Consider the following 20703-nt stretch of genomic DNA (forward strand, 5'->3'; position numbering starts at 1 on the left):
AAAACACTAATAGACAGAATCTTTAACTTTATAACGGGTATCGATAAATTATATTTAAAACTAAAGATATTACAATCTAATTGTGGAGCTAAAAAATTCCAGCTCTTATATACCAAATAATTAGCTTTGTTTGTTTATTTTTCCTGTGGGAGTGTTATTATATGAGTAGGTAGGTAGTTATTATTAAAAAATATATAGAGAGAGTTTTTAGAGGAATTTTTTTCTTCTAAAAAGACTATTTAAGTAGATTTTTAGATATCATATAAAAATATTAAAATACCCAAATAATCTTATAATAATATTTGTTGGTTTTCTAAAAAAATAAGATTTTCTTGATTTTATAATTAAGTTGTTGCTTGATTATTCAGAGACATAAACTCACTGATAAATGTTTAGTGCAATAATGAGATATTTTGTACTTGTAATGAGATAATACATGTTCGAATATTAAAAATAATATTATTAAGATAGAGAATATAAAAAAAAAATTAGTGAGACCAACTGAATCGAAAGTTTAATATATTTGTTAATTTATTTTTAAAATTAATGACAGAATTTTAAATCTTAATATTTTTTTATTAAGTAAATTTTTTTAAAATAAAATTTTTACTACTAAAATAATATTTAATTAATTCATGAAATCAACTTCTTCATATTAATACTAGATTTATATAATAACAAAAAAAAATCTTAAGTCAGTTTTCAAGAAAAATTATCACTAGCCTTTTGTTTTATTTTTTACTTTTTTATCATGTCGAACAAACCCAACTGTAATTATGCTCTGCAAAGGTGCAATATAGATATATATATATAATTTAATCAAATTATCATGTCTCTGTTCAAATGAAAGCTGCTGTAATAGGGGAAAAATGCAGGACCAATGTTGCTTTGCTGCTTTCCTAAGGATACCCACCACCAACAATTGAATTTATTAAATAAAGCTAACATCATTGTTCTCAATTGAATTATTACAATCCTTAATAAATATTTGCCAATTGGTGCCAAAAGAAAACAACAGATCTTCTCCATTGATTCAGTTCATGATTCCTTTGTTTTTTTGTTTATTCAAAGACTGATACTTTAATTTCTGTAATTAAATAATCGAATGTTGTAATAATAATAAAAAAATCATACATGATTACATTTAAAAAAGAACCTTTCAATTTAATGTTTTATATCAAAATACATATGAAATTTGTGTAATTATTACATGTAACTTCCCATTTGAAAGAATGAATCCTATTTCTTCTATAGTATTATCAAAAGGAACGCATGTATGAATCCAATAGGCTAAAAAATTGCATTAAATATAATCCTTGAAATTATTAATAGCAACAAAGTTCCTATTTCTACGTAGATGTATGGTATATGAGAAAATCCTTTTTATAGGGCGAAATTCTCACGAGAAAGCGTGATGCTTATTCGAGACATAAAAACACTCTTAAAACCCAACAACAACACGCAACTTGTATTAATACCACTGATCTTCAGCTGCTTTGAACAGAAGAAGAAAAAGTGGAGCCATGGTTGCAATCTCGCAGATGTAACAAGGTCTTTGATTAAGCCAAGAGTTGAAAAAAAATAAATTGGGTTTTTGTCCATAAGCACTGGGTGAATGAGATCAGACAAAGTTAGCGAAGTAAAAGTTGTGGTAAATTGTGACATCTGTTGATGTTGTTGTGGTGGGGAAGAGAGAGTATGTGAGTAAGTAATCCATGTCTAGCCCACCATCTTTTTTCTTTGCCTTAAATGAGAAACATTATTCCCAACTCTAAAAGTACTTAACTTCTTCATCTCCCACACTTTTCAAGATAAAACCCACCAGCCCACAACAACTCCTTTTTTCTCATCTTCATCCCTTAACTATGTTCGTATCCTTTTAAAGTTGTACAAATATTGTTATTTTTTTCTTTCAAAAGACTGTTTATTTGGGTCATTTAGTTTTTGTGGATTTCTTTGATTTTTTTTCAATGAAAAAAATGGGGACCGAAGGGAAACATGTGTCTGTGGAACATGAACTTGGAGGTGGTCCAAGCCAGAGAACTACTCCAGTTCAACAGGTATTTTCCAGCTTCTTTGTTTTTAAGTTTTCGTTTCTATCCCCCCCCCTTTTTGTCTTTTTGGATTGAGTAGGAACTGTTATTGCAGAGGATTTAGTTTCATTCCAAAGGTTTTTAGACCTTGAAGGGAACTTTCATGGGTTCTTTTTTAATGCTACCAAATGATATTGATTGTTTGTATTTTTTGGTTGTTTTCTTTTTGAACAAAAGGGCTAGCTGCAACTGAGGGTGTTAACTAGTTTAGCCATCATTACTTTCCTTCTTTTCTGGGATCTGCATGGCTTCTGACAACCTTTTAATTTAGTTTTGTCTGTTTGGATGTTTTGAGGTGAAGTATTTGGCGGTATCTCTATGCCAGTATAGCCCTGGTTGATGTTCTATTTGTCTTATTCATCTGAATACGGCCTAGTTTTATAAAAAAGTAAGCTCAGAACCTGCCGGCATTAATTTACCGTGAAAATTCATAGCTGGAACTGTGGAATTGCTATGAATGAACGTGTCTGGTTTACCTAAGACGCAGATCATGCATGTTTACTTGATCTAATATTAGGCTGTTTCCATGGTCATTTCGTTTTATGAGGAAAATAGACCACCACTTTATTATAGCTTCAGAGACTGGCCAACTGAAACTGTGCTATTGATCTTTTCAATGTTTAAGAGGAATACTTGTACAGGCGAATTCGGAATTGCAGAGGAAGTAGCTAAAATATGCGCTGAAATCACCCTGTCATGTCATATTTGGTTTCAAAGTAGTTTCTCTTGGGACACTAGCCCCTTAGATCATAGCTTGTCAATGTGCCAACTGCCAAGGGCAGTTCATTTTTATATATTTTTCTTAGACAATAAAGATAAATGGTTATCGTGTGTTTTCTTTTCAGGTTGATGATTCAACAGGAATAACAGAGGAAACAACTCGTTCTCATCATTGGAGGCGAAGCAATCTCTCTCTAGAGATACCCTCGAGAACTTTTGAAGACTCCTCTCAAGAGTCTGTCATAATAAAGATGCCCCCAACGCCGAGTCTGACTCCCAGGAAAGTGAATTTTCTCTTGACACCGAGTCCATCTGATGCAAGAATTAGTGGATCCCCAGGTCCCTCCACATCTAGAGGCAAATCATCCTTGAAGAGTCTCTTACCAAAACTAAGCTTCAAGCAGAGAAATGTTAATTCAGATATCGAAAAGGCTGCAATCTTTGCGCCTGAATCTTCTTCTACTTCACTAAGAGAGAAGCCCTCCATTGCAAGGACATTGTCACTTTCAAAGATTTTTACTCCTAGGATAAAAAGGACAGCGTCATTACCTGTAGTAACTCAAATTGCAAATGCGAACCTGGAACCTACGAGCAGTGGAAGCCTAGGTGGCTCTGTAAATTCTAGTGTAAGTTTTTGCGATATTTTGAGGATGACCATATATTATTGGGTCCGGATCATCTTTTCTAATAATGAGCATGGTGAAGTTTGGAGTATATCTTCTTGGGTTGACCTAGTTGGATGCTCTGTTCTTACTTAAGTGCATATGTCATGGTATTTAGTTGCTAGAATTATTGAATTATGTAACATACACAATCTATTGACCTGGTCAAGTGAGACGGCCTTGATGTTAAATGAAGAGCATCTAAATCTCTGTTAATGTGAAGTAGAATGAATTTGTTTATAAATACTTTTTGGGTTTCTTCTTTCTGAAGTTAGTCAATTTTGTACAAGGATTTTGTGTGCATACTGTTTGATGTTATTAGTTCTTTTGCAGAGAAAAGGTAATGTGCTGCAGATATCTCGCTCTTTTTCTGTTCCCTTAAATGACAAGGACGGAACAACATTAAGGAGAATGGATTCATTTTTCCGAGTAGTTCCCTCAACTCCACGAGTAAAGGAAGGAGAAATAAGTTCAAATGCTTCCGTGGGACCTGATGCTGGTATTCCCTTGTCTTTATCTCTATTTTCTGTGTATGTTCAATTTTAAAATATGTTATGATACAGTAGACAATAGATCTTGAAGTGTTACTCTATATTAATCCGTACAAGCTTGTTAGCCTTTGTAAGTTTGTCGTCAAGAACCCCTTTTTACCTCAAAAGTCCTTCAGATTTCGAAGATGCTATTGGATCAGAAATGGAATCTTACACCGTTAGATCAACTCTTATGATTTGACTAATAACTTATAACTTTGGTCAGTAACCGTGTTCTAAGATAATTGCACTCTGTACTTGTGGGATCTATTAACTATCATTACAAACCAAGGTCTTACTGTAAATTCATTATACAGAAAATGGCGATCCTGATGGTGAGGACATACCAGAAGACGAGGCTGTTTGTAGGATTTGTCTGGTTGAATTGGGTGAAGGAGGTGAAACACTGAAAATGGAATGCAGCTGCAAAGGCGAACTTGCTTTGGCACACAAAGACTGCGCCGTGAAATGGTTCAGCATCAAAGGCAACAAAACTTGTGATGTGTGCAAGCAAGAGGTTCAGAATCTACCCGTCACTCTTTTAAGAATACAAAGTATTCGAGCTCGAAACGGTGCTCTTCAGGCTGATGCTCAAGGGTACAGGTGACACAACCATTTGTTAATTGACAGAATTATATACCTATGATTGCTGAAACTTGTAGGATTCCGGTAAAATGTGATAACATGCAGCTGTTTGTTTCCTATCCGCAAGATTCCTTGCATTTGCTTCTCTCTTGTTAGAAGTCATCTTAAATGGAAGAGAAAAATAAATGAACACGCATGAATGGTGTAATGATAAGATCTGGAATGCTTCATCATAAAATTTGAAACAAGGAAGCGTGTCTTACGGACTTGCAAAGTCTCTCTAATCAATATGCCCTGTGCTTGTTCCCTTGTTGTAACTTGTGCCATTATTTGTTGTCGATGATTGTATGTTATGTCTTTGGCTTCTCAGGGCAATCATGCCTATCTTTTTAGTACATTCGACAAGTATCCAGGTCAAATATTGTGTAAAATCTGATTTACAGGAGTGCACTATTTAATTCTATGTTATTTCTATATTTTCTTGTTCTTTTGTATTCCTAGCTTATTAGTTTGAGGTTTGCAGGGTTTGGCAGGAGGTCCCTGTTCTTGTCATTGTCAGCATGCTTGCATATTTTTGTTTTCTTGAGCAGCTTCTGGTAAGATAACTGATTTCTCATTTGGTTTGCTCTGTTTTACGACTACATATCCTTGATATATATATTTCTTTACCTGCAGGTCGGAAAAATGGGTACCGGAGCAATTGCTATATCTCTTCCATTTTCGTGTGTGCTTGGCCTCCTTTCATCCATGACTTCATCAACAATGGGTAGGTCGCACATATTTTTGCTAACTGTGAAATTTTGGAGGAAATTATTGCTTTGATAGGAAATTTTTGTGAACTGTTGTCAAGATTTTTCTAACTTCAAACCTGATCTTTCGTATTCAGTGCAGCGGAGATTTGTCTGGGTTTACGCATCGATTCAATTTGCTTTGGTGGTTTTCTTCGCTCATATATTTTATTCTTTGGTAAGTGGTTGTTTACACATTTTAGCACCGGTTTCCTTGCAATACTGATTCGAAACTACTTGACTTGACTGTAAGATTGTAAACCGGTGAGACGGAATTTTTGAGTAATGGCAATTTCATTGGTAAATTCGATAACTGTGTTCCTTGGAGAAGTGTTATTACCATGACTTGATCAGATTGCAAACTGATCAAACAAGAACAATGGATGCAATGCTTATCGTTGTACTGAACCTGGTTATGAAATTTCTGAAAGTACTATAATATGCCTGAAACAGGGTTGACTAAAATCAATTCATATTTAATGGTTTGTTTGCCTGCAGGTGAAAGTACAGTCAATTCTATCAATTCTCCTGGCAACATTTTCTGGATTTGGTATTGCAATGAGTGGGAGTTCGATCATTGTCGAAATCCTTCGATGGAGAAGAAGGTGGCAGGCTTGGTGGCAGCAGCGACATAGATCGCAAACGACGACTCATCCACCAATCCAATCCCCTAGGGCTGTTAATTCACCTCAGACACACAGAAGTCCTAATGTAAGCCAGCAAAATGCAGAAACTTTCACCGGGAGCTGAACGGTTGCTTACTCGAGAACCTGAAAATGGAGGCTTTCACACTATAATATATTATTTATACAAAGTTCAAGCATCGATGCTTTCTTCTGTAATGTAAATCAAATAGGCTGTCATACATGAAAAAGGTTGGTTCAAAGACCAGACATCAAGGAACCTTGAAAATTTTTGTCTTTGAGGTTGATCTTCCAAGAGGCTTCCATGAATTATTAGGTTATAATGTGCTTGCGAAAGGGTATATAAATATGGAATACATATTTACGATTTTACATTGATTTTATTCTTTTATATAAAACTAAAAAAAATCATAAAAAAAAAATTAAACTTCAGATAACATAACTTTAAAAAGCTTAATTTTACCATTTCAATCAAAATTTCAATTAGCTTTATTATAATTTCTTAATAAATTAGATAGAAATATATTTATAAAAAATACTAAAAATTATATAAAATTTTAGTTAAAATGATAAAATTGATATTTTAAGAATCTAAGCATTTTAAGTTGAAGTCTTATTATTTATAAATTTATTTTGATTTAAATTGTTTTTATAAATTTTAAATAAAAACATAAAAAAATATTCTCATAATAAAATTTATTATTTTTTAAATAAAAGAGCCTAAATATATTATAGATTGACTAATTACAATTACTCAAAGAATTAAATATACAATATATTTTAAAGCTACCCAAAGTTTTCACATAAAACACTAGTCTGAATATTTTAATATTAAAATATATTTCAATTTATACTTTGCAGGGGGAAGAGGTTGATTATAGAGGTGTCTTGCACCGTGATGGCTCATTACTTATGTTTGTTTCCCTGGATCAATTTCGTAGCTTCCTTTTTCTTTTTTGGGTGAGATGTAGAGACTGTTGTTGATCCCTTTTTCCACTATTCAGGCACCGGAACTCTTGTACAAGTCACTTGCAGCAAAGCTGGTTGTTGGCATGCCATTTAAGGTCTACCCTCGGTCCATACACGTATAAGTTAGCTACATTATGTGGGCTTGCATCACAATTGAATTGCCTTTCTTGATTTAGGACTTGGCGACAGTGGACTCAATCATATTGAGGGAGCTTCCACCGATAGACGACAGTGATGCTGTTAGAATCTGCCTTCTTTTGCTTTGTTTTGTTGGGAGGCGAAGTCTCTGATTCCTTTCCTCCCACTCATCTCTTATCCTTTCTCTCTCTATCTCTCTGCAAAAACAATTGAAATGAAATGATCGATATTATTCTACGTGCTCTTAAAAAGGCTGATAGACATAAGCATGGGGGTCATAACTCCTTTACCGGAGCAGCTAACAAAGCCATTGCCTAATGCTATGGCTCTGGTAAAACCTGAAGGAACTACCTACCGGAGCTTACAAGCTTTTGCCAGAAGGTGCTATTCCTTAATTTTTACATTGAATTCAACACTTATATATAGTTGCTTATATCATATTAATTCATTACCTTGCAGGTACGAGATTGGTTGTATCCGCTCGTGGTGACGAGCCCTTTGAAGAGCTGGAAATCCTCAAAGACATCGATGCTACAATGCTTCTTCATAACGTACCCTACAATGAAGATAAAATCGGCAGAGTCTTGCAGCTAGGAGGTAAAAATGTTAATGGCTTGAATTTGCTCAACTCTTATGGATTAATGGTGTAACTTGTAAATCCTGTCTTATGACTCGTTACAAATTTGTTAAGCTTGCAAATTCAATCCCGATCTAATTGATGAGACCAGTCCATGATTAAGCATATCAGAGAATGCTCTGGATTTCCCTGTAAGTAATCCACCATATTCAGTTTCTGAGTGGGATTCACAGGTAATTAACCCTATAGTCCTTGTGATGGAAGTGCAATGTATGAATATAATATTTTTAGTTCATAACGTTTTCCTCTATATGCAGGGATGACTTGGTCATTAATGCTGGCACCAATGCTGGAGCTCATCTGGTTGATGGACTCGGAGACGGTGTCTTGTTAGAATCCCTGGACCAGGATTTTGATTTCCTCAGAAATACTTCTTTCAACTTACTGCAGTGCTGTAGAATGAGGAATACCAAGACAGTATGAATCTTAGCTTTGAGGGGAAAAAGAAGAGTTACAACTTCAAAATATTACGAAGAAACAACAGTCTTAGAAATTTATATGTAATAATCCTGAACTCTAGTTGCAGGAATATGTTCCATGCCCATCTTGTGACCTTCAAGAAATAAGTACGTAAATACCAGAAAAAACGTCACACTTGCCCCGTGTTTCGTTAATTACTTATCCTCACCTCTCTGTCCTGCCTCACATTCGATGTATTCAAGTTAATCCTTGTTTTAGTTTAAATAACAAGATTAAAGAAAAATAATAATTCTTCTTCTTCTTTTAGATTGCAATCATGGGTTGCATCGTCAATGGCCCAAGGGAATGGCTGATGTAGATTTCGGATACGTTGGTGGTGCTCCTGGAAAAATCGACCTTTATGTTGGCAAGGTACTGTAGCGTATTTTCGAAGATAGACATACTGCGATTGTGAACCTAACAACTAGTATTTGTATTACCTTTGAGACTGTAGTGAAGCGTGGAATTGCGATGGGGCATGCCGCTGATGCGTTTATCCAATTAATAAAAGATCATGGCCGCTGGGTAGACCCTCCTGCTGAAGAATAAGTTTAGGAGGTTCGAGTTTGGAGACTGCAGCAGGCATCGGCCGTCCCCATCTTTGTATACCGGTATTCTCAACACATGAATCCACATACAAGTTAATAAGAGCAGTACTTAACCAAAAAAATAACAGCAGTAGAAATACCAGCACGTTGTGTTCGTATTGACTATGGGCTTACCGTACCTCAATACGTTGCGAAATGTTAAGAAGACAGTTCTGCAGGGTATTATTCCCCAAAATATATAAAGTACGCATACCATTTTTTTGGATTGATAGATTTGAGTTCTCTCAATTATTTCCATCATCTTTCTCAATTTCAAGTGCAAAGACAAAAATGAAATAAAAGATTTTCTAAAAAATGTTAAACTTAATAGAAAGAGTAGTACTAACTGTTATAAAAGTGGAAAATTACCTAAAATAAACACCAATAATTGAAATGGTGCATTGACCGATTTATAATTTCATAAATCATCAATTGAAGTTAAATATAAATTATTTTATATATTTTTAACTTATCAAAAACAAAATTGGAAGAGAAACAATTAACAAAGAAGCTTGGCGTAAATTCATACGCTAAACGAATAGATAGACAATCGTTGGCTACCTGATGGTAATGCAGGGTACATACTCGACTCACTAAATTTCTTGCAAAAATGGACGACAATTCCTTACAAAGAATCAAAGATAATAAATTTCAATTGTCAAGTAATCATTTCTACAACAAATTAAAACCGAATGCATGTAATAATGTATAACCGCTTATAATCATTTTTTAAATCTGCAATCGTCTAATCTTCTTCACAGGATTTCTCTCCTCGCGGCATATCCGTACTGAGATCTCCTGATATTGTCTTGTCTCTTCTTGTAAATCAATCCACCGAAGCCAACCAAACACGCCGCTGCCACCACCGCCACCACGATTCCTGCTTTTTTTCCTCCGTTCAGTCCTCCGCCACCACCAGTCTTGTTTTCGCTTTCCTCTGCATTGATGTTGCTGTGGTTGATATCACTCGCATCGCCCGGTGAAGGAGCAGGAGAACTTGAAGGCGATGACTCTCCTTCTGCCAGATCTGTTGGGGACGGCGCGATTGGCGCCGGAGGCGAAGCAGGCATCACCGGTGAGATTAATGGTGCTGAGTCCGGAGATCCCGTAACCGGAGTAGGAGCAAGTAGCGGTGATGTGTCTGCACCGAGAGAGGGAGCAGGCGCCGGCGAATCTGTGGCGAAGGTGAGTTCAAAAACTAGGAAAAAAGCAATGTTGAGAAACCCAAAAGTTGCCATTTCTGCAGATCTGATTTTTTTTAAAATTGATACAAGTAAAAGAAGTTTCAAAGTGGAGATGCAGAGGAATGAATTTAAGAACAAAAAATAAAAACGGGGTAGATCTAGTGGAACGGAAATTTAGGGGGTAAAATAATGTAAAATTTTGTGTACACGTCAGACGGCACGTAAAGAGAGAAAGTACCGGACGAAGAGAAAAAGCTTAAATTTGAAATAAAATTTTAAAAAATTAACTAACACTAACTCAATTATTATCTATAATAATATCAGTTAAAATATATACAGGAGGATTTAAATTTCCGTCAATTAAAAATTAAATTTATTATATAATTTTATTTTTATTTTTAGTTGTTTTATATATTTTTATTTTAATATGTACAATTTATTATCAGTTCTATATGTTAATAATATTATTTATTGAGTTGATGTTACAAATCAATTTGATATTAACTCATAATTAATGATAAAACTATAATAAATAATTATACTTAAAGTTGTCCACAAGTTGGGTCAGGCCCTAACCAAATTCTAGACCCGATTAATAAGCCTAGACTTGGCTCGAAAAATGGGTTTAAGTTTTTGTCCAAGCTCAATCCAGATAAAAATATTAAAATTTGGGCATGATCTGCATTAAATTATATATATTTAAAAAATATAATACATCAAAAACACTAAAAATATTAAAAAAGTTTCCCGACAAATTATTATACTTAAATAGCACTAAGATAGGTGCAACTTAATAAGCAAATGCCTCTGAATAGTAGCAAATTAACAATAAAATAAGAGTTATAAAATATCCAAACAATAACAATAAAATAGTAGTAACATAATAGTGAAATGACTGCAAAAACAATAGGAAAACGGTGAGAAAATAACAGCAAAGTGTGGAAAATTACAACAAAATAACAATTTTTTTTTGCAAAGTTGGATCGAGCCTAGACTCAAAAAACCTTACTCGAGGCCCGACCTATTTTCTAAATGAGTTTTTTTTTTTGCCAGCGCCTATTTTTTGGAATTATATTTTTGTCCAAATCCTCCCACTTTTCGAGTGGCATGTCCTATGGACAAGTCTAACTATACTACATCTAGTATTGTTTATATGATGTATTTAAATTTCGTTGTATTCATAATTTAATTTATTTTTATTTTAATATTGTAAATATTTCATATTTTATTATAATTAATTAATTTTTAAATTATACATTTTATTATTTATTATATGTCACTTTTAAATACCCATATATATTTTAAATATGCAGTTTATAGAATTTCTAATTTTTATCTAAATTACTTAATATATATTAGAAATTATATCACACTTATATACATACAAAAACTACATATCTAGAATATATGTTATGTTTAAAAATAAAAAATAACATATAAAAAATAATTAAGTATATGATTTGAAGCTAATTAATAAAAAAAGTATATAGAAGTAATTTTGTTTTCTTTAATAAATCTGGAAAAAAATACATGATATTAATTTAGTAAATCATGACTTTTAAAATTTAATTTTACTATTTTAATTAAAATAATTTTTTACATAATTTTTTCACTTAAATTTTAATTTAATATTGATAATTATACAATATATTTGGGAGAGATTTTATTACGTAAAAGAAAAAACGCGAAAATTTAAGAAGAGATTAAAGGAATAAAAAGTTATTGTAGTTAGTGTCGAGTCAATCGGATATTAATTAAATTGAGTAATTATTAAAAGTTTATTTTTTTCATAAATTAACATTGGTGTTTTTATATTTTTATATAAAATTTATAAAAAAATTAATCATTCTAGAAATATTTTTTATTTTTAAAAATTCAAAAATACGTTTAATAAATAAAAGTAAAAAAATATTTTTAATATTGAAAAAATATATATAAAAAATATATTATTACATTTATATGAATTCCAGATAATATATTTGATTTATATATTTCTTTTCTTTTCTTTTTTTAATAAAAATACACCAGCTGGCTTTTATTAGAAGGAGAGAAAAACCTCAGAATCTAGCTAACAAACTTAAATGCAGATAAAGACCTGAATAGTTTTGTCCTCTCCTACCCTTTAACCAGACCAGTAAACACACCCGTTCATTCCTAAAACACATATAGCAGAGTGTGGTTAAAATTCAGATCCAGGATTGAAGCTGATGAAGTTGGTCGAACCTCTAACTCGAAATTTACAATTTTTATTAATTTTGGGTTAATTTTCATTTTTTACCTTAATATTTCTCATATAAATCATATCTTTTTTTCTCATAAAAAATTAATGTCTTTTTATCATTTATTCTAAAAATACCTATCTTGATTAAATTCTCATATCATACATTCCAATCACAACATTCTAACTTAATTTTTTTAAATACAAATAAAATTAATATTAAAACTTACCTCTTTTATAAAAAAAATTTCCCCTTCGCTTCTCTTCACTTTTCTTCCTCAATTTTATGATTATTCTTTTTTTTTTCAAAAAAAATTTCTTTACTTCCATCTACTACTTTCTTACTATTAAGTTGATGAATATACTTTTTAAAGTCTTCATTTTTCTTGTTTGGCGTCTATGAAAATTTCTAAATTTTTTTTTTTTAAAAATAGTGAAATTATATGACGAGGGATTAAATTGTAAGAAAGACAAAATTTCCTTTCTATTTATAATGATAGTGGCGTTGGATGAAAAAGTATAAAGAGAATTTTTCATATTTCTATAAAAATATCTTTATTAATTAAATAATAAAATACTCTAAACAATCATATTTTGACACCATTCTCATTAATTATTATCATGATAATTATCTTGATTGAAAAATGACTATTTTACCTTTGTAGCATCTCAATATTCACTTTCAAATCATTTCTCACTTTTGGTAAAATTATTTAGAATGTGATTTTTTGAAATATAATTTATGAGAATGTGATTTTCAAGAAAATATGAAGATAAACGTTTGATACTTTCCCATGATATGATTTTAATGGAATGTAATTTCTTGAAATGTGATTGATGGGGATGTGATTTCCTAAAAAGTTATTTCATAATGTTTAGTATACATTGAAAGATATTGATTAAAATCTCAAAAAATTTATTTTATTATGTTTAGTTCACAAAATACTTTATTAAAAATGTAATAATAATTCACGAATTTACTCTTATTAAATAAAAATAATATTCATATATTAAACTTTTATAATAATTTTTTTAACAACGACTTAAATTAAATATTTAATAATAAATGCGAAAGCAATCGTGATATTCAGAAATTTCTTCCATTAAGCAAGCTAAACATATACAAAATAAACATAAATTAGTTGATAATTTCGAAAACTATTAATTCTCCAAATAATGAAAAGTAATATATATATATATATATATATGCACACGAGATCATTGTGAAATACAATATTTAATTTTTATAATAAGCTTTATTCTTAATAAATATTTGAATAAAATGTTTAATAATAAAATTTAATTGATAATTTTAAATTATTTTTAATTTTAATTTTAATTGAAAGCAATCTAAAAAAAATTACTGTATATGTTTTCTAAATAGAATAATGTATATATAAAAAATATTTAAAAAAATACTTGAAATCACATTTTATTTTAGCTAAAGGTTAACCCATATGAATATATAAAAAAGAAGAAGTTGATTTCAGGTATTGGTTTTGAGCAAAATTACAAATAATTAAATTTTAAAAATGTAAAATCATAGGCAAATTGACCCATAAGTCCTACACAACTTATATTGAACAATTCTACTCATATTCTCATGGGTGAATTCATAAATTTTTTAGCAAGGGTCGGAATCTAATTATAAATTTTTCATAGATAAAAATATAAGTTTATCATGTATGAATTTATAATTTCATCATTTTTGTAGGGACTAAATAGAAATTATTTTCATTTTTAGGGGCCTAAAGTATAATTTTTACTATATATTAATTTATAATATCTTTATTTATAAGAGGATTGAATTGAAAATTTTTATTTGGGAGGCAAAGTGCAATTTCATTATATATTAATTTATAGTTTAACTATTTATAAGAGGACTAAATTGAAAACCTTTCATTTTTGGGAGGGGTAAGGTAGGCCTCCCCCCTCAAATTTGCCCTTGCATATTCTATAAAAAAAATAATAAGTATTTCATACAAACACAAGTGTTAATTCATTCTAGATGGACAAAATAATAAAATCAGAAGAAAAAGAACTTGTGAAAAATCCTTTAAATTAAAGTAATAGAGAAAATCAAGTAGTTGGAAGAAGGAAGGAGGTAGTAACTTCTTCTTCTTCTTTTTTTTTATTATTATCTAAACTAATACAAAATAGGATTAATTTTGCCTTAATATTTTTTTAACTTTCCAATCTATACGAGAAAGTAACTTTTATTGTAGCACCCTTAAAATCGTTATATTATAAAAGTAGTATTAATTGAGAATCGTGCTAAATAGATTCCTTAGTAAAGTAAAATAAGGAATATAAATGATAAAAGAAAAGGTTGAGTGATGCCAGAAGAAGTTGAATTAAGAAGTGTGTCGTGATATATTAATTTAGGAAAAAGGCTAAATCGTAAAGATGTGAAAAGTTTTAGGACTCAAGTATAATTATTCAAAATTTAAGGGGTTAAATTGTAAACATGAGAATAGTTGAAGTACAAAAGTGAAAATAACCCAAAAGTTTTGTGACACAAAATTTGTAAGTAGGGATCAAATTGAATAAGTAAAAAAATATGAGGGACTAAATCATAATTGATTTAAGGTAGGCATTTTAGAGAACTATGACAAAATGGTCATTTCTCAATTTGGATAATTATCAATTATTGAGGTATAATAATAATTAAGGATGATTGGTTGAAATAATTTATGATTATTTTATTATTAGATATTTTAATTAGTTAATCAATTAATTGATGGTTAAGTAATTAGAAATGATGAAAAGAAAGTCATCTTCGTCCCCTCCATCATCTCACACCGCTCTCCATGGAATAAAGCAAGTTTTATTTTATTTGCAATTCGGTCCTTTCCTTGAAATTAAGAAAGAAATCATTGAAATTCCATTAAATTTCTAGTTAAATCTAGCTTTCAACAAACTGGTGAACTTAGATTTCAAGAAAGGAGATTGTATATTATGTTGGAGGAGAGAGAAAATCAAGCTAAGATTTTTAAGTTTTCAAGGTAAGAATATCAAAATTCCATCATGTTTTCAAGTTTAATCTTGTTAGAAAGTAAGGAAGTGATGTTAAAATAAAATTTTTCATGGAAAGTTTTATGTTCTTGAAATGATATTGGAGTGAGAGAGATGAAGTGATTTAAGTGGAAAAGAGAGAGAGAGAGAGAGAGAGAGAGAGAGAGAGAGAGAGAGAGAGAGAGAAAACAAGTGATTTAAGGTTGGAGAGAAGTACCATTGAATTCTTTTGTTACCTAAGGCTTAAAATGTGAACTTTGTGAAAGTTGTGGTAAATTAGTAGAATAAAGTGTAAAATAATATGATATGTGAAATAAAATATGTTAAAAGAATATTTAATTGAAGTGAAATATTGAACAAAATAGATATAAAATGATGTTGCACTTTGCTGCTTTTGTTCTTAGCACTTATGTGCTTCATGTATCGTGATATGTTCCGTGTATCCATCTGGTTCAAATATATTTAGCATTGGTTAAAAAGTCGTGATAAATAATTTTTGATAAAAGTTTATTCCTTATTAATCTGTGAAATGATAAAATTAGTGAATTAAAGTATTAGTAAATTTTATAAATATGAAATAATATATCGATTACTAAAATATAATCATGGATTATAATAGTAATAATGGTTATGATTATTAAGCTTTTACGTGCTTAACGCATTAATTTTCAATGTGTAGGTGAAAGATTGGATTGAGGTTCTCATTCAAAGCAGCAACCTCAACACATCTTATCACATTATCAAGGCTTAGGATGACATGTACATAGATGAATTAATGAAGTAAGAAAGAAAGTGTCTAGTTGTTCTAATATTTGAGTTTGATGTGTTGTGAACAATAAATATAAGGTGTTAGATAGTATAAAGCTTTGATTATTTTTTGGAATGATCATGGTTTGAAAATAGAATTTTTGAGTCCCTTGTTTTAAGTCTCGAGACATTTGAAATGTGTCTCGAGACACAAGAACTTTGAAGCTAAAAAGCTACAATATATCAAGATCCTATCTCGAGCCATATTGGATTCTGTCTCAAGACATGCACTCATTAGACCCAAGACAGGATAATTTCGAAGCTAAAGTTCTATAATAACATGACACTGTCTTGAGAGATAAAAACCTAGATTTGAAAATTTTTTAGTTCAGCCAAAGGAGACTCGAAATGAGTTTGAAATGAAATGAAATTTTATTGATAGTATAATTAAGTTCTAAAAAAGGGTAATGTGATATTGATAAAGCTCCAAAATATAAGTATTTTATATAGAAAAGAATGTTCATTGCTATATGTAACGTTCATTACTTGAGTATCTCAGATGAAGGGTGTTATATTTATCATTAGAATCACATTGATATGTTTATGGAAAAGTAACTCTCCAAGAAAAAGTTAAATTCCAAGAAAAATAAATAAAATCCGACTTATCAAATATTGGATATACTACTGAATATGCAAGGACAAGAGGAGAATGAATATACAACAAAGGAGCAAGGATACAAAAGAAATAATTAAAATTTATTATAAATAATATAAAAGTAATTAAATAAATTAATATAAGAATGCATTGAAATAGTCTTTCAAAAGTAATGACGAGGATAAAAATGTAAAATAGGAGCTGCGTTGAACCCACAGCTCCATCCTCCAGTCGGATTTTTGGTTTTGGCTGTGGTGTCAAACACACTGGAACCATGCCATCCAAACACTATATTTCAATGCCGTTACACCAAAAAGGTGTTTAAACACACTGTACTGGTGCTAAATGATTTGACATACTCAGCCATCCATGTTCCTTTGTCAGTACTTGCAAGCTAAAACAATTTTGAAAAAAGAAATTACAGGTTATATAGATCAAAAGAAGCCAAAGTCTCAGATAATTCCAAATTCGGCATGATATGTTTGAGAGAGATACATAGGTGGAAACCATGTCTAAAAGCCAACACACCCGTTTCGGATTCCCTCTTTGTTGTGGATTCAAAAAGATGTGGATCGCATATTCGAAGCATGATAATTTTCGGATTCCTCGTTTCTAGTCACTCTGGATTGAATCTATCTTCATAGCGATTCCCTTTCTACCTACCTATTGATAGATAACATATAAAATGGCAAATAACTTAGGATGTCATTCAAATGCTCACCTTGAATCCATGTGAATTATCAGGTCACAACTCCTCCTTCGAACTCACACTGCTGCTCTTCTCCCTCACCTTGGAATCTGAAGTCTTGGTTGGTTTGTCTTTTGGAACTAAAACTGCTTTTTTGAGATTAAATGGGATCGTAGCATGTTCCTTCAGAAACTTGTAAAAATCCACGACAGTGCGTCCTGTGTTCACTTTCATCTGCCCAATGTCCACCATTCAATCATTTTAACTCTCTCTATATCTCATTGGTGGACCAATACAAGCATAACTGAATATAGTTCTTACAGGATCAAAACTCTTTTTTCCCGCCGGAAAGAACAGCATCGTGGGAAACCCTGCAGACTGCAAAAATACACAACTCGACGATGTCTCATTTCAGGCTCAAGTGCAACATAGCCTTTAAATCTTATCCTTTTTCATTAAAAAGTTCGAAGCACATATTGGTTTAAACTTTACCTTTGCTTTAGGATGTTCATTTGTTGTCCCGTCCATTTTGGCAATAACCAGAGAGTTAATCCCTCGAAGATGTTGAGCAAGCTTGTTGTATGTCGGTTCCAATGATCGGCAATGGCCACACCAAGGTGCATAGATCTGGTATTTAGGGCATTCGACAGAATAAGCCCATGTCAGGAAAGATTTAAATAACCTTTATTTCCATATATCAGGCAACAACAATACCTCAAGCAGGACATCCTTGGACTCGTCTAAAACAATTTCATCGAAGTTATCGCCAACCACTTCTTTCACATCCTCGTTATTCTGTGTCAAAATTCAAAAATAGAATTTGGGAGCAGAAAAAGGAAATATAAAATTTGGATTACAATCACCTTTGGCAAAATCAATTACAGTCGAAAGATACTTACAGTTTCAGGAATTGGGTCCGACTTATAGAAAGGTTTAAGCCTGCCTGCTAAAAAGTCCTCTGCAAAAGCCTACAGAAAGGTAGAACACTGAAGTATACTCAAACCATGGCGTCTTACAAGCTTATCGAAAGACATAAGTAGTAGCAGCCGACCAAATTAAAACAGTGTGAGAGAGAGAGACCACCTTAATGTTATTGAATGTCACATCTCCATTCATGGCAAATTTCTTTGCATCATCTCCAGAGTATGCACGGATCTAGTGATAAATGAACTGTGATTATCAATTCGATGCAAATAGAGCATACAACAAATCTCCTCCAACCCACCCCACATATTCCATCTTAAAACATAAAACAAACTTGGGGGGGGGGGTGGAGGAGGATAAAAAAGGATAAGAGCGGCTTACTGTGGGACCATTTCCACTGACACCGAAAAAATTTGCAACAGGTTTTCCACTTTCTTCATTATCCACTTGCACATAAATAGAGATAAGCTGCAAGTAAGTATACAAGATAACTTAGTAACAACTATTGAATTCATCATCAAAGGGAGTATATAAGTCTTGGGATATACTGTCATCAGTTTACTAGAATCAGCACATACAATACCTAAGTTTTTTATATTTTCGGATCTAGACAATTTGAAGTTACCTTTCCCTTGAAAAGTTTTGCTGCTTCTTGGAGTACTGGGATATACTTCTCAGAAATGTTTAATGTGGCAAACAACAACAGCTTGCAACAAAAAGATTATCAAGTATCAAAAAGATTACACATAAACTCGAGGAATGTGTTATCTAAAAATTCACAATTACGAGGAAAAGCAAAATTATAACGTGCATACGTGCATCTTAATTGAGCTTTCAAAAATTGAAGGAGCACTCTCCCTGCTAAATATCGTAACCAAAGGAAGCTTGTTGGAAGTTACGAACTCAGATATTGCAGTCTTGACAAAAAGACCATCTACCACAAGAAATTTTGGGATATATAAGTTCTTCAAATTAAGCCGGATCAGGATTCCAAGCAATGTTACATATGTTTAGATACAAACCAAAGTGGCATATTTTTTCAGCATCCTTTTTAAGTAAGACCAAAGCGGGGCGTTTAACTTCAGGATCAATGTGGAAAAGCTTTGCGACATCAGGATTCATAGTTTGATAGAATTTGATATCGTCTAAGAGTTTTGAAGTGGCAGCAAGCTCGTCACTCTCGGGACCCTGTTGTCGTTAGAGCAGACCAAAGCTGAATTAGAAAATCATCAGAGAAATTGGGTCTTTTTGTATACGTTAAACATTGCTATATTGGGTCAAGAGTATGATGACACAAAAGTTTGGATCCGAATCAAATAATGTTGATTGAATCAGCAGGTATAACAAGCATACAACAAACTCAAGTAAGCTTAATTTCATAAACCTATTGTTAACAAGAAAAAATTATAACATGCCAGAGATAAACCATACCACCAAAGAGTTCAAGTAGCCCAAGGCAACTTCAGATTCAGATGTTAAAATGCGTTCAGCATCGTCCAGTGTGGTAACGTTGTATATACCAGGTCCTATCTGCTTCTTAATCCAGGTCACTATCGCATCCCTGAATCGTCAGTGATAATGATTAGCCTGTTCCATTTAAAATGAAACTTCGAACCTTCCATTAAACAAAGATAATACATTGTTCTCTTTTCCATGATTAACCAAAAGCAAACTGCACCAACTCAACCGACTTATTAAAAAAAATTAAGGTGCAATAGAAAATCAAAAGGCTGTGATCCAAGATCTGTTTTTGGATTTGAAACTTACTTGTTTCGAGCAGCAGGATAAAGCGTGTGCTTTCCATCGACAAGGAAATAGATAGTAGGGAAAGCTTCCACGTCATACTCTTCTGCTAGCTCATCCTCCTGCGTGGCATCCACCTTGGCCAGCAGAACTCCTTCTCCTTTCAACTCCGTGGCCGCCGCGGCATATTCCGGAGCCAACGACTGGCAATGCCCGCACCAAGGCGCGTAGAACTCAACCATCCCGAACTTATTATTCTTGATGAAATCGCTGAAGTTTCCTTGTGTTAAAACGACCACATCCTTGTCGTCGATTTGGGGCGCTTTGTACGGATCCGAAAGGGAGGCACCGGTCTCTTGTTCGCTTCCGGAGTCTTCATCTTCTTCGTCGTCGTCGGGGAATTGGTCATCGTCTGAGTCACTCAAATGAGGGAGGGAAGCAATGTCGACGCTTTTGCCTTCCGTTTCTTCGAGGAAACGGAGGTCCTCATCGTCTTGTTCGTCGTTTGTAGAGATGGAAGGAAGGACAGTTGACAAGAGGAGGAAGGAAACGAGGGAGAGAACTAAAAAGCACCGAAACGACGTCATTTTCCTGAAATGGAAGCTCAGGTGAGATCAGAGAAAGTGGAGAGGTTTGAGTAGAATTTATTTATAGCGCGGAATGAAAGGGAAAGGATGTCAAATTGAACAATAAGTCAACATCACATGCAACGACGTC

The 20703-nt window shown here is 32.4% G+C and overlaps 4 protein-coding genes across 10 annotated transcripts; 2 read left to right on the top strand and 2 right to left on the bottom strand.

The window, feature by feature from the left end:
• Positions 1–1466: 1466 nt before the first annotated feature.
• LOC107959039 (E3 ubiquitin-protein ligase MARCHF7) lies at positions 1467–6394 on the top strand. 3 transcript variants are annotated; one of them, XM_016894995.2, is made up of 8 exons: positions 1467–2060; positions 2939–3439; positions 3809–3974; positions 4323–4608; positions 5114–5186; positions 5266–5356; positions 5477–5556; positions 5877–6394. In XM_016894995.2, the coding sequence occupies exons 1-8, from the start codon at positions 1971–1973 to the stop codon at positions 6126–6128; spliced, it is 1539 nt and encodes a 512-aa protein (XP_016750484.1). In that variant the 5' UTR covers positions 1467–1970; the 3' UTR covers positions 6129–6394. The 3 variants fall into 3 exon arrangements, with proteins under 3 accessions (XP_016750484.1, XP_016750485.1, XP_040969190.1); XM_016894996.2 differs by having other exon boundaries at positions 4323–4602; XM_041113256.1 differs by lacking the exon at positions 1467–2060 and adding an exon at positions 2516–2809.
• Positions 6395–7665: 1271 nt separating this feature from the next.
• Positions 7666–8774, top strand: LOC107959038 (4-hydroxy-3-methylbut-2-en-1-yl diphosphate synthase (ferredoxin), chloroplastic-like). The gene is made up of 5 exons (XM_041111855.1): positions 7666–7773; positions 7920–7939; positions 8024–8160; positions 8494–8597; positions 8673–8774. Exons 1-5 carry the CDS (start codon positions 7666–7668, stop codon positions 8772–8774), a joined length of 471 nt encoding a protein of 156 aa, XP_040967789.1.
• A 793-nt stretch (positions 8775–9567) lies between these two features.
• On the bottom strand, positions 9568–10050 carry LOC107960827 (proline-rich receptor-like protein kinase PERK12). Its single transcript, XM_016897099.1, has one exon. The coding sequence runs from the start codon at positions 10048–10050 to the stop codon at positions 9568–9570; it is 483 nt and encodes a 160-aa protein (XP_016752588.1).
• A 6661-nt stretch (positions 10051–16711) lies between these two features.
• Positions 16712–20626, bottom strand: LOC107959036 (protein disulfide isomerase-like 1-4). 5 transcript variants are annotated; one of them, XR_005927042.1, is made up of 14 exons: positions 20011–20626; positions 19675–19804; positions 19266–19431; positions 19059–19177; positions 18869–18949; positions 18625–18711; positions 18403–18474; positions 18219–18287; positions 18034–18114; positions 17812–17946; positions 17641–17697; positions 17353–17553; positions 17160–17294; positions 16712–17025 (listed from the first exon to the last, which is right to left on the bottom strand). XR_005927042.1 is itself a non-coding variant. In XM_016894994.2 (13 exons), exons 1-12 carry the CDS (start codon positions 20571–20573, stop codon positions 17377–17379), a joined length of 1737 nt encoding a protein of 578 aa, XP_016750483.2. In that variant the 5' UTR covers positions 20574–20626; the 3' UTR covers positions 16712–17025; positions 17353–17376. The 5 variants fall into 5 exon arrangements, 3 of the variants coding, with proteins under 3 accessions (XP_016750483.2, XP_040969192.1, XP_016750482.2); XR_001700753.2 differs by having other exon boundaries at positions 17160–17553; positions 20011–20622; XM_016894994.2 differs by lacking the exon at positions 17160–17294.
• Between the last annotated feature and the right edge of the window lie 77 nt (positions 20627–20703).

This window comes from Gossypium hirsutum, chromosome A05 (genome assembly GCF_007990345.1).
Source record: "Gossypium hirsutum isolate 1008001.06 chromosome A05, Gossypium_hirsutum_v2.1, whole genome shotgun sequence".
Taxonomy (NCBI): domain Eukaryota; kingdom Viridiplantae; phylum Streptophyta; class Magnoliopsida; order Malvales; family Malvaceae; genus Gossypium; species Gossypium hirsutum.